The sequence below is a fragment of the Macrotis lagotis genome, chromosome X (assembly GCF_037893015.1).
Source record: "Macrotis lagotis isolate mMagLag1 chromosome X, bilby.v1.9.chrom.fasta, whole genome shotgun sequence".
In the NCBI taxonomy this organism is placed as follows: domain Eukaryota; kingdom Metazoa; phylum Chordata; class Mammalia; order Peramelemorphia; family Peramelidae; genus Macrotis; species Macrotis lagotis.
Window position 1 is genome coordinate 537,198,753 of NC_133666.1, and position 13,204 is coordinate 537,211,956.

A 13,204-nucleotide genomic window follows, 5' to 3' on the forward strand; every position below is an offset into this window, starting at 1 on the left:
CAGTAGTGTTCAACTCTTAATGATTATTTGAAGTTTTCTTGGCAAAGATACTGTAGTGGTTTGCCATCCCTTCTAGCTTATCTTAAATTGCAGAAACACATAAAAAGGGTTAAGTGAATTGCCCAGGATCACATAGCTAGTTAGTATCTGAGACAGAATTTGAACTTAGGAAGATGAGTTTTTCTGACTCCAAATATCCACTGTACCATCTAGCTACTCCCTAATAATGTAGCTCTTTCTCAGGCTTATCTACTACTTCCTCTTTAATTTCATGTTCTCTAAGTTCTGGACCCTCTTATATTCTCTTTATGCATTCTTACTTGGAGAATATCAAAAGCTGGAGAGAATAGAGACAGAACAAGACATAGAGAAAGAGATACGGAAAGAGAGAAATACAGATAAAGATGGGATTTGAGTCAAGAAAGATGAGTCTTCCTAACTGTAGGTATAGGTCTAGGTCTTCCTAACTCTATTCCCTGTACTATCTAGCTGCCTCTGTCATTGCAGAAAACTACTTTTTTATTCTATCAATTATTTTTACTGTGTAGACCATAAATCCTCTTAAAATTCTCATTTCTCTTTGAAACCATTCTCAAAGTTTCATGGTTTGTAGTTCCATATTCTCTATAAATTCCACAATAGACCACAGAGTTCTCTGTATTGAAGCCTTTTCCTGTATTTATTCATTTATGTCTCAACTTGTTTATAACATCTGGAGGGCATATTTTCTTCCACAGTTAAACTTTATCCTTTTGATTTATCTACTTACGTTTAATATGGGTTTCCTTCTTAAAGTCTTTGGTCGTTTTAATCTTTTTTTTCCCCTTATGTTCCTCTATTGCTCACTTTCTGTCTCCCTTCCCTCTTAATGGTCTTTTTCCCTAGGAACCCAATCCTGCTGGGCAATTCATTTTACAGCAGTCAAGCACTCTGCCCCAAGCAACTTTTGTGGATACAGAACTGCTGGGTTTTTTCCCTCAGGTTTAGTAGAGTGCCACTTGGCCATTCTCTCATAAAGTGCCTTTTCTATTCCTTTCCAGTTCTCTGGCCAAGCACTTCATATTGCTGTTACATTGATTTTATTGCAGCTTAGAATGATACTGTCATTTGGAGTTGGACTCTCTGAAGCTCTAGGAGTGGGGGTGGGATTGAACTCTACTTTAAATCCAAACATATGTCCTGTCCTGTTTCGAATGTTCTGCTCTATTGCAGAAATGTTTATAACATAGAACTTTGCTATGGTGATGGTCTTAGAAGCCAAAGCAAAGTTCTGCAGTCTAGGGCCCAGATCTTTATGATACTAGAAAGCAGAAGAGTGGGGTTTGGTTTTATTGCCATTCCATAGATTGGCTCCCTGGTTTTGTTGGGTATAGCCTTGCTTATTGACATGATAGGTGGTAGGGATCAAAGTAGGTAGATGTCACTTTATTTGGGTTTGTTTGTTTCGTTCTTTTGACTTTCTTTTGGGTTCCTGTTGCTCTTCTATTCCAAGAAGACAACTGAAGTTGCTTTATCTTAGAATTTCTGCTTTGGAGATATTTAGGAGACCAGGAGAATATGAAATGTCCAGTACTCCCATCTTGGTCATGTGCAACTCACAAGTACCAAACTTTGAATAACTAAACACCTTCACTTAGCTTTACTTAACTGCTAAGTTGGTTTCTGATCCACTGAAAAATGTCATGATCTTTATTTCAAGACTGTTGCTGGAACATAACCCATCCATCAACCCTTTGAAAGCCTGGGAGTGACCTTAAACAGCAGATGACCAAATCTTCTGTTTCCTGCTCTCTTTTTTCATTTATTCTGTTAAGATTGTGATTCTAAGGTTATGAAAAAATCTAAAACACCCTTTTCCCTCATCCCCAACAGATTAATAAGAGTATCAGAAGCAAACATCTATTGACCTGCAAGTGCTAAAAAAGAAGTTTCACTAGAGAGATGAATAATTAACAGAAAATAACAAAATTCACAAATTCATGGGATTAAGAAGAAACAAGTTACAGAGGAAAAAATGACTTGATCCTAGGTACTGAAAGAAAGCATAGGAAAAAGTTAGACTTTGGAGGGTAAAATTAGGAAAAAGAGGGAGAAATTTACTATTTTCAATAACTGGCGAAATGGAGGAAGGATTAGTGGAAACAGTCCTCTTTTTTTTTTTAAGATTCATTTGTTTGTTTATTTGGAAGCAGTCCTCTTAAGCCTGCATTACACCAGAATATGACTGAATACTCAACAAGGGAAACGACCTACTATGGGAAAATAAGGAAAGGGTTTAAGAGTGATTAGTAGCAGGGAATTTTCGGAAGTAGTTTTTGACACTATAAATTTCAAAGAATAGATTAAAGGGTGTTTAAAGGGAGAAAAAAAAGATGAGAACTAGGGATTTGTTTTTAAAAGTGGTAAAGCGACAGGGTTGTAGGAGCCAAACATTTCAGTTGCATATTATTAGTATGAGCATACAATTACTTTTCTCCATTTCTTCCTTTGCAAAGACAAAGACAGGTAGGGGAAAAAAGAGAGAAAAAAATTAGAGGATATATTAGAAGGGACATCTAGGTGGTGCAATTGATAGAGCACCAGCCCTGAAGTCAGTAGGATGTGACTCCAGGTTCAAATTCAGCCTCAGACACTTAATATATAACTTAGTTGTGTGAACTTGGGGGGAGTCACTTAATACCATTGCCTTGCAAAAAAAAAAGAAAATTATATTAGAGAACATAATTAGTAAACACATCTATGAATGTGAAAAGTATGAATTCACCTACAAAATAGAAGAGGATAATAGGAGGCATTTGAGCATGAAAGAAATGCTTGAAACATTCTTAGAGTTAACATGAGGAGTGGGGCAGAATTATTCAGACCAAATTTTTAAAAACGAATAGTAATTATTTTATCTGATTAAAATAAATATGGAAAAATAATTATCATTTTAGCTACAATGTGCTTAAAGATTAAAGATACTCTAGATAAGGAAATAAGTAATGAATGAGATTACTGCTCTTCTTTGAAAAACCCACATTTGTAAATTCCAATATTCTTCCCCTAGTGAAAAATAAAGACAAAAAGACATTGAATCTGTATTCCAAGGTCACTGGAATTGGGTTGGTTTTGCATAGGAAGGTTCCAAGTCTTCTCCCTTTATTTCATGATCTCTCCCTAGAATAATGCCAGGCAGGGAAGTGAGACAAAAAGACAAAAATAAAAGACAAGTTCTTTTCTCAATTAGTGCTTCTTGAATGTACCCCAGTTTTACCTATGAAGCTAACCAAAGAAGCTCTTTATTATGTGGTTAATAAACCATTTTCAGAAAGTTTGTGGGTGTTCTGAGAGTGCTCATTATTTCCCAATTTTGAAACCTGATAAATAGACTAAAACCCAGTTAGTGGAGATTTTCTCAATATTTTCTAAACAACTCTAGGATTTGGGGTATTCTTGTTTTGAAACCTCAGTCTTCTCCATTCTTTTGCTTGAGAAAAAGAAGTAGGGATAGTTCAGGGCCATGGTCATTGCTACTCAGCCCATATTTTGGCCCTTTTATTTTATGTTAGTTTTCCCAATGCCAAGCATAGTGCCAGCCACATTATAGGAAATTCAATGTTATGGTTCATTGATTGATATGCATAGGCTTTGGGTTTCTAAATGGTTCATTTAAAAAGTGTTGTTCATCTTAAATTTTTCCAGGAATTTGCTTCCCACAAATTTTTGTAATTTCAGTTTTTAAAAAAAAAAAATGGATCTTTTTTTGTACTAGTCATTTTTTTACATCAAATTCCTTGTTATTTGGAAAAGAAGGGGAAAAAAAGTGATAATCTCGTAATTCCATGATTTTTTTTTAATAAATTGGAAAATATTATATTAGATGTAGCTGATTTTATATGTAGCTCTGCTTAAGTTCATGGCCAGAGATCTTCTGGAATTATTTTCTTAATGACCTTAGGATTTTTTTTTAAAATGATAAAATGAATACAGACATAGAGTTAATGTGATACAGTGAAAAGTGCTACCTTTACAATCAGAAGCTAGAGGAACTTATTTACGATATTGACTCTGCTACTTTTTACCTCTGTGACCTTCACAAGTTACTTTAATTTGTTTGAAACATATTTCCTCATCTATAAAATAAGCAAATTGGTCTAGACAAACTCAGATTTTCCTTTTAGCTGTAAATTTAAGATTGTATTTGAATTTTTATTTTATCAGGATTGCCTGTTAATTGCCAGATTTATAAATCTAAAAGGAGAGAATATGCTCTTAGGTATAGATTCTTAGTTTAATTTGTCTTCACAGAGTTCAAATAATATATGGTAATTTAAATATTACTAATACATATTTTATGACAAATACATTCTCTCTTTTAAAAAAAATAGGCTAAAACTGAATACTAGGAAATGGCCACAGCTTCACCACGATCTGATACTAGTAATCATCACAATGGAAGATCACAGCTTCAGGTGACTGGTAAGTTAACTATAGTTTTGATAAGACTATGACTGTTGATTCAAATTTGCTTCTATTTGAATAATAACCTCTGAAATTTATTTGTACATTAAGGTTTTTATAACTACACCTCATTTGTTCTTCGCAGCTCTTTGAAGTTAGTATAGTATCTGTTTGACAGATTTAGAAATGGAATAGAATTTTAGTGACTTGACCACCAGGATCACCTATAAAATACATTTATCAAACATGATTTGAATGCAGGTTTTCCCAACTCTCTTAAGTTACAGTGCTCTATTTATATTACCTATTTCAATGTACCAGTTTGTACTTATTGGGTGTTTCTTACTATATTCTCTGTAATCAGTGCATGGATAATAAATATATCTAGATACCATCATAAGCTTTTTATTAAGAACACATCTAAATTTAGTCCTGTGCAAGGCATATTTCACAATGACAGCCATTGAATATTTGAGGGAACATAAAGATATTTGTAGGACCAGTTTGGTGCTTTTCTGTGACTTATTGTAAGGGCACAGTCATTCTAGCTATCCTGCAGTCCCTGGGGTATCAAGTTCTACTTTTTCCTGATGAAAGTGCAGATGGCACCCAGATACCTACATGATTTTTATTCCTGCTGAATGATCCATGTGAGAGAGCTCTCTCACTAGTTTTTGGCTCATATTCAGATCTCTCTCTTTTAATGAGGTAAAGAACTATATGATGAGGTACTAAAAATGCAGCATCCACAAGGCTTTGAAGACTAGTGGTAGCTGGGCTGAGCTGAACCATTCTGAATTTCTTCTACAAAAGAGTGGTCATTGGAGTTTTTGTAGCACCTAGTCAAATTTCTTCGAGCCATCATTTAATAATTTTGTGACCACAGTCAACTCGCTGCCAGGGTATTCTTAACTTGGGCTCCTGGAATTTTTTTAAAGTAACTATTGTAATTGGTTTTCTTTGTAAAACTAAATATTTTATTTTTTGTAAATAATCTGAGGAGTCTATAGGATTTACTAGATTCACAAAGGGATCAAGAATCTGCTTTAGCTTATCTCTAGATGACTGTGATTCAATGTTTTTTAAAAATCAGTGACTAAAAAAAATCAGTGACTTTGGTTTTTCTAGACACTGATTTTAAAAAAAAAAATCTTTGAACTGGACGTTCAATTTATATCTTTAAATCTGCTTGTCCGAAACAGAATTCATCCCATCTGTCCATTTCTACACCTGGAAACAAACACTTTCCTCCTACTAACTTCCCTATTACTGTGTAGGGCAACACCATTGTTCCCATTGCCCAGTCTCAGAAAATATTAGTCCTATCACAAAACATTTCATCTCCCTGCTCCTTTTCCCTAGTTGTCTCCTAGGCTTGGAATTCATTTCCTCATTGTTTCCACCTCTTTCTTCCTTTGGTCTTGTTGTCCTTTTGATTTTTTTCAAGGCATTGGGGATAAGTGTCTTGCCCAAAGTCACACAGCTAGATAATTATTAAGTGTCTGAGACTAGATTTGAACTGATTGAAGTCCACACAGGCCTGGCGGGGCAGCTTACACACAGTTTCAGATGTCTGTGATGCTGCCACCTCCTTGGCCTCACAGGCCCACGCGCCACCTGGCAGGAAGGAGAAGAAGTTAGCAGATGAAAAATGTCAGTCTGTGCCACTTGGGCTTCCTAGCTGCCTCCATCTTCCTTTGGTCTTAGCTAAAATCCTATTTCTTTTTGAAGCCTTTTCCAGTCCCCCCTCAAATGCCAGTGCCTTCCTTCTCCTCTGATATCCCAATTTACCCTAAGTATATTTTGTTTGTATATGGTTGTTTTTCATGTTGTCTTCACCCATTAGATTATTAACTCCTTTAGGATAGGGGTTATTTTTACCTTTCTTTTTATCTCCAGCACTTAGCTTGTACAGTGCTTGGTACATAGTAGTCATAGCTATAGTTCTTCAACTTTTTGGTCTGAGACTCTTTATGCTCTCATAAATTATTGAGACCTCTGAAGAGATTTTGTTTATGTGGATTATTTTTATTGATATTGACCATAATAAAAACTAAAACTGATAACTGTTTAATGTGTGTATTCTTTTAAAAATAATTTACTCATGTCACAGAGTAATATGAATAGCTTGTTGTAAAAAGGAAAACAGCTCTTTTCCAGAACAACAAGACCACTTATTGATGAGAGTTATATTATTTTACATATTTTTGCAAATTTTTTTAATGTCTAGCTTAATTGAAGACAGCTGGATTCTCAGATCTGTTTCTGTATTCAGTCTGTTGTGATAGGTTGTTTTGGTTGAAGTATGTGAAAGAAAAATGTGCCTTCACACACAGACAGTTATAGTAGGGAAAAGGGGATGTAATTTTAATAGACAAAAATGTCTTTAACATTTTTTAAAAAATAGTTTGACTCTGCAAACTCCCTGAAATACTCACAGGGACCCCCAGTGGTCAGAGACCACATTTGGAGAAGCATAGTCCTCTGGATAGAGTTTGACAAGGAGAGAGTAAGGGCTATCAAATCCCTTGTTCTGGGGATTTGAATACATTAATGTAACCTAAGGGTACACTGACAGGGAGTATGGTATAGAGGATAGATGACTGGTCTTGATGTCAAGAAGACCTGGAGGGGCGGCTAGGTGGCACAGTAGATGAGTACCAGCCCAGGAGTCAGGAGTACCTGAGTTCAAATCCGGCCTCAGACACTTAATAATTACCTAGCTGTGTGGCCTTGGGCAAGCTACTTAACCCCATTGCCTTGCCAAAAAAAAAAAACAAAAAAACCCTGCACTCAAGTCCTGCCTTTGATCTATTTGCTGTTTGACCATTAACATTTAATTTCTAAGCAGTACCCCAGTAAAACTATTAAGCTATAGATATGTTGCTGTTCTGCATAGATAGAAAGAGTTAAGAGAGATGATTATACAAGTACAGCCTATATCAGATTATTGATACTGAGGTGGGAAGGTAGGGAGGGAGAAAAATGGAAATCAAAAGCTTATAAAAAGATGAATGTTGGGAACAGCTAGGTGGTTCAGTGGATAGAGCACAAATCTGGAGTCAGCGGGACTTGAGTTCAAATCCAACCTTAGACTCAAGATATTTAATAGCTATCTGACCTTAGACAAGTCATTTAACCCTATTGCTTTGCAAAAACAAAAAAAAGAATATTGAAAATTATCTTTGCATGTATTTGAAAAAGAAAACATTTTTTAAAGAATTAAGAGAATTTTGTATGAAACCATGAGCATTAAGTAATAGTTTTTTTAATGTGCATATTAATCTCATTTTTCATCCAGTCACCTCACAGTGATTTTTTTTTAAAGTGTAAATTTGACCTTCTAGATGCCCATCCCTATTTAAACCCTTCCCACACACACTCAGAAAACCTGTAGAAGATGTTGCCCCCAGGGGCCATTATAAAGTGCTTGGTGGACTTTTAAAACTTTTTACAACTTGACCAACTCCTGTCTTTCCATGTTTTTTTTAGACTTTACTCTTTTTTCATATACTCTCTTTTCCACTTATACTACTATACTTGCTATTCCTTACAAATAGCACTAGAAGTCTCTCTGCCTTTGTCCTACCTGTCCCCCATCCCTGGAATACGCTCTCTTCTCATTCCTTCAAGGAGCATAAATTTCATCTTCTGTAGGAAGCCTTTCTTGGTCTAGCAGCTACTAGTACCTTCCCCTTTAAGATTATTTCCTATCTACTCTGTATATATATCTTATGTCTAGTTATTTGCATTTTTCCCCATTAGAATGTAAGTTTCTTGAGTTAAGGAACTTTGTATTCCAGTGCCAGTGCCTGCCATGTATTAAGCGAACATGGTTTTTTATTGCTTAACATTCTTTCCTTTTTAAGATTTTTGAAATTGCCTATTCATATTCTTTGATAATTTTTGTTTTTATATACTTATATTAGTGTGTGTGTGTGTATATATATATATATACATATATATATATAGACTATCACACCGTTATGTAGTATTTTATTACAGATATTTTTCCCCAGTTAACTTTCTAATTCTCTTGCCATTAATTTAGTTTATGTAGAAGTATTTCAATTTTATGTAATTGAAAATGTCCATCTTATTTTATTTTTTTACTTATTTTACTTTTTAATTTTTTTGTTTAGTTAAATACGCTGTCCCCTTTTCCTCCTTTACTCAACTCCCCAAAGTTTGAAAGAATCTCCTTTTTCTTTCTGTTTTTTAATGAAAGTAAGACAGTAATAAGAAAAACCCTTTATTTACACTTACTTAAATTGATACTGAGTGAACTGAGCAGAAGAACCAGGAGAACATTGTACACAGTAACAGCTGTTTGATGTTTGATGGTCATTTATGATAGACTTAGTTCTTCTCAGTAATACATTGATCAAAGACAATTCTAAAAAAACTGGTGATGGAAAATGCTATCCACATCCAGAGAAAGAACTATTTGGTTTGAGTACAGACCACAGCATATTATTTCACTTTATTAAATTTGATTTTTTGTATTTTCTTTCATAATTTTCCCCTTTTGTTCTGATTCTTCTTTCATGGCATGACTAGTATGGAAATATGTGTGTGTGATATGATTGTGCATGTATAGCCAGTATCAGTTTAATTGCTGTTTTTGGAAGGGGGGAGAGAAGGGTGGAGGGAAAAAATATTACAAAAATGAATGTTGGAAATTATCTTTATATATATATATAATTAGATCTTTAGATATAGTTGGAAAATTAATTGAATGTTTTTTAAAGCTTTTATCTTTTGAATTATATGTTAGGGTGCTTGTCTTGCAGTAAAACTTGCTGCCATTGATAATTTCCTTTTGTCATCTCTGCAGATTTTCTGTGTATGAGGTAAAATAGTTGTTTTGATGTTCATTTTTTATTATTAATGATTTGGAACAGTCTTTCATATGGTGGTTAATAGTTTGCAATTTTTTTGAGAACTATTTTTCATAACCTCTTCTCCATTGACTAATACTAGCCTTTGGTCGTAAATATTTGTGTTCAATATGTTTTGAAAATGAAACACTTTTGGGCAGCTAGGTGGCGTAGTGGATAAAGCACCATCCTTGGAGTCAGGAGTATCTGGGTTCAAATCCGGTCTCAGACACTTAATAATTACCTAGCTGTGTGGCCTTGGGCAAGCTACTTAATAATCCCATTTGCCTTGCAAAAACCTTAAAAAAAAAAAAAGAATAAGTTTATGATGCTTAGTCTGGGTAGGGGGAATTTGGGGATGGAAAGAGAGAGAGACATGCTTTTATCTTCTCTTAAGTCACAGCAGTGGATCAATCCAACAAGCATTTATTTTTTTAAAAAATTTAAAATTGAAAGGCACTGAGGTATATCCTGGGATATGAAGAGAGAATGAGTTAAAGCTAGATTGTGTAGTAGATGGCATGCTAGACTTAAGAGTCAGGGAAGAAATTAATTTAAACCCTAGTCTCAGACACTTTACAAATGTGTGACTTTAGGCAAGTCATTTAATCTCTAATCTTCAATTTTCTCATCCATGAAATGGGAAAATGAAAAAGCAGTCCCTTTATGATCAAATAAAATGATAAAAAAAAGTGCTCAGTAAATTTAAAAGCATGTTTCTTTTTTTAAAAACAGATCTGACTGTATCACCTTCTTTCTATTTTCTTTCTCTCCTTTCACACTGTCCCCTGTCAAAAGTGTTTTGCTTCTGACTACCCCCCTCCCATAATCATCCCTCCTTTCTATCCCTTTCCCCCCCTACTTTTTCCCATTCTCTTCCTCTCCCCTTTTTACTATAGTAAGATAGATTTCTATACCCAATTGAGTGTGTATGTCATTCCCTCTCTGAATGAATTTCGATGAGAGGAAGGCTCACTCACTTACTCTCAACTTCTTCCTCTCCTACTCCACTGCAGTAACTTTTTCTTGCCTCTTTTATTTGAAATAACTTACCCCTTTCCCCTTCTCCCAGTACATTTCTTTTCACCCCTTAACTCCCATCTTTTTAATGTATTTTTCCTTCATATTCAAACCCACCTGTGCCATGTCTTATGTTCCTTTTAACTTTCCTAATAAATGAAAAAGTTCATATGAGTTATCAGTATCATCTTCCCATACAAGAATCAACATTATTAAGTCTCTTTTTATGCTTCACTTGAAACTCATATTTGAAGATCACATTTTCTATTCAGGTCTGATATTTTCATCAGGAAGGTTTGAAAGTCCCCTATTTCAGTGAGTATTTATCTTTTCCCCTGAAACAGTATGTTCAATTTTACTGGGAAAGTTGATTTCTTGGTTGTAATCTGAGCTCTTTTGCCTTCTGGAATATAATTTTTTTATATGCACATTTATACATACATATATATTTTATTTTCCAACCATATGCAAAGATAGTTTTGTGTTTCTCATTTTAATCCCTTTCATGTCTCTCCCTTTCCCCCTTATAGAACACAATCTAATATAGGTTATACATGTATAACTATGTTAAACATATATTCATATTAATCATATTGAGAAAGAAGAATTGAAATAGAAAAAACATAATATGTAAGAAACTTTTTCACCCTAATTGATATTTTATTTAATTTTTCTAGTTAACATGTTATGAAAGTTTTTCAATATTCATCTATATGAATGTACATATTTAGAAGTTACATAATTTTCTTCCTCCTTCCCTTCCCACTCCTCTCTTCTTAGCAGTGAATAGAATGGTGAACATTGTATATATACATTTGTGTTTAACTTATTTACAGTTTAATCACTTTCTGTATGAGGAATTAGTATTAAGGGAAAAGAAAGAAAACCATGAGATAGGATGAGGAAAAATTTTAAATAAATGAACATAGTGTTCATTCTTTAGAAAGTATGTAGTGGGGATAGGTTAATTGGAAACTTCCTTGTCACCTAGGTGCCCTATAATCTACTCTTAAATGACAAATAAAAATAACAAATATGACATCAGATTCATTAGGGACAACTAAAAGGAAAAACCAGGAATTTACCTCCTAAATGCAGAGATAAAATGATCAGATTAACTTACAAGAAAATTGAGGTCTAGGAACTCCCTCAATCATATGCCCTCCAAATGATCCTCTCTTCTTTGCCTTGGGATTTTTCCATCAAGTGGACCTCCACTTCCTCATGAGGTTGGCCCATTCTACTTTTCTATGGAGGGCTTTGTTAGGAATGTTTTACTTAATCAAGTACATATATAAATACATTCACTTTAAAAATAGGAAATTTATATATTCACATACAGATATTTAAATATCTGTATGAACACCATACTATATAAACAATACATATATACTATATGTGTATAAAATATATTGTATACTATTTATCTATAAATGCATTCATACATAAACACACATTTAAATATCTTCTTCCTCTCCAGTTGTACAGTATGAAATAAAGGAATATAGGCAGTATTTAGAGAAAGGAAGCAACCCTATAAAGTGGTGCAATGGATTTGGTATGAGAGGTCCTGCTTTGTAAGATCTCAGCTAAGTCTTCCTCTAGAACTGGTAATTCCCAGTTCTAGCAGGCTATGTGATGGCAGGTAGAAAAGATCATAGAACATAGATTTATAATATATACAATTATGGTAAGAGATATCTGGTAGTTCTTCTCTTCTACAAATTCCATGACATTTGTTTCAGGAATAGAGCCATATAGACTCTCTCATATCTCTAAAATTGCTAGAAATTCTCTACCTGATTCCTGGGAGCTATGTTTTTATTTTTCTCTAGAGTATGAACAACAGTGCATAAACAAGCACACATACATATGCACAGATCACATAGAATCACAGAATTTCAGTGTTAGGACTTTAGCAGCTGGTCTGGTCCACTTCTTACCTAAAAGGAGTGCCTTTCTATAAAATACTTGACAAGTGGCCTTCAGTCTCCCTCCCTCCCTCCCTTCCTTCCTTCCTTCCTTTCTTTTTTTGTTAGCATTAGAGAATACAGTGATGTTTTATTTTTTAATTGATTACATGTGAAAGTTTTTCAAAATTCATCCACATTCATATTTAAGTTACATAATTTTCTTCAGCCCTCCCCTCAGCAGCAGTCTAATGAATATTGTGCATGTACATTTTCTTAGGAGGATTTAGGACAAAGGGAAAAGAAAAGAAACCATGAAATAGGAAGGAAAAACTTAAGAGAGATCTTTAAAAGTGAAAATAGTGTTCATTCAGATTCTGTAGTGTTTTTTGTTTGTTTATTTTTCATCTGGATGTGCATGTTGTGGATGTCAGGTCTCCCAGAGTTGTCCTAGCTCTCTGAACTGCTGTAAGGCTCTGCATCCATCAAACCAGATCATCTCACAGTTTTGTTATTAATGTGTACAATGTTCTCTTGGTTCTGTTCCCTTTGCTTAGCATCAATTCCTGTAATTCTTTCCATACTTCTCTAGAGACATGGTTTCTTATAGAACAACAGTACTCCTTAACATTCATATACCATAACTTGTTCAATTGATAGACATCCCCTCAATTTCCAATTCTTTGTCACTACAAAAAGAGCTGCTATGTATATTTTTGAACATGTGGAATTTTTCCCATTTTTTATGATTTCTTCTGGATAGAGGGCCTATATTGGTATTACTGGGTCAAAATATATGATCAGTTTTATTGCTCTTTGAACATAGTTCCATATTGCTTTCCAGAATGGTTGAATCCATTCACAACTTCGCCACCAGTACATTAAATGTTCCAGTCCTCCCACAATCTCTCCATCATTGATCATTTTTCTTTTTTTGTCATCTTAGCCAAT

At 34.3% G+C, this 13,204-nt stretch overlaps 1 protein-coding gene across 6 annotated transcripts in view; it reads left to right on the forward strand.

The window, feature by feature from the left end:
- WWP1 (WW domain containing E3 ubiquitin protein ligase 1) overlaps positions 1–13,204 on the forward strand; it is a 135,411-nt gene that overhangs the window by 39,884 nt on the left and 82,323 nt on the right. For 5 of the 6 annotated variants that reach the window (XM_074199594.1, XM_074199592.1, XM_074199588.1 and 2 more), the window contains one exon: positions 4,371–4,461. In XM_074199594.1, the coding sequence (XP_074055695.1) occupies positions 4,392–4,461 (70 nt within the window). In that variant the 5' untranslated portion in view covers positions 4,371–4,391. Of the gene's footprint in view, positions 1–1,872; positions 2,030–4,370; positions 4,462–13,204 lie in introns of all 6 variants that reach the window. The other variant, XM_074199591.1, reaches the window with a different exon arrangement.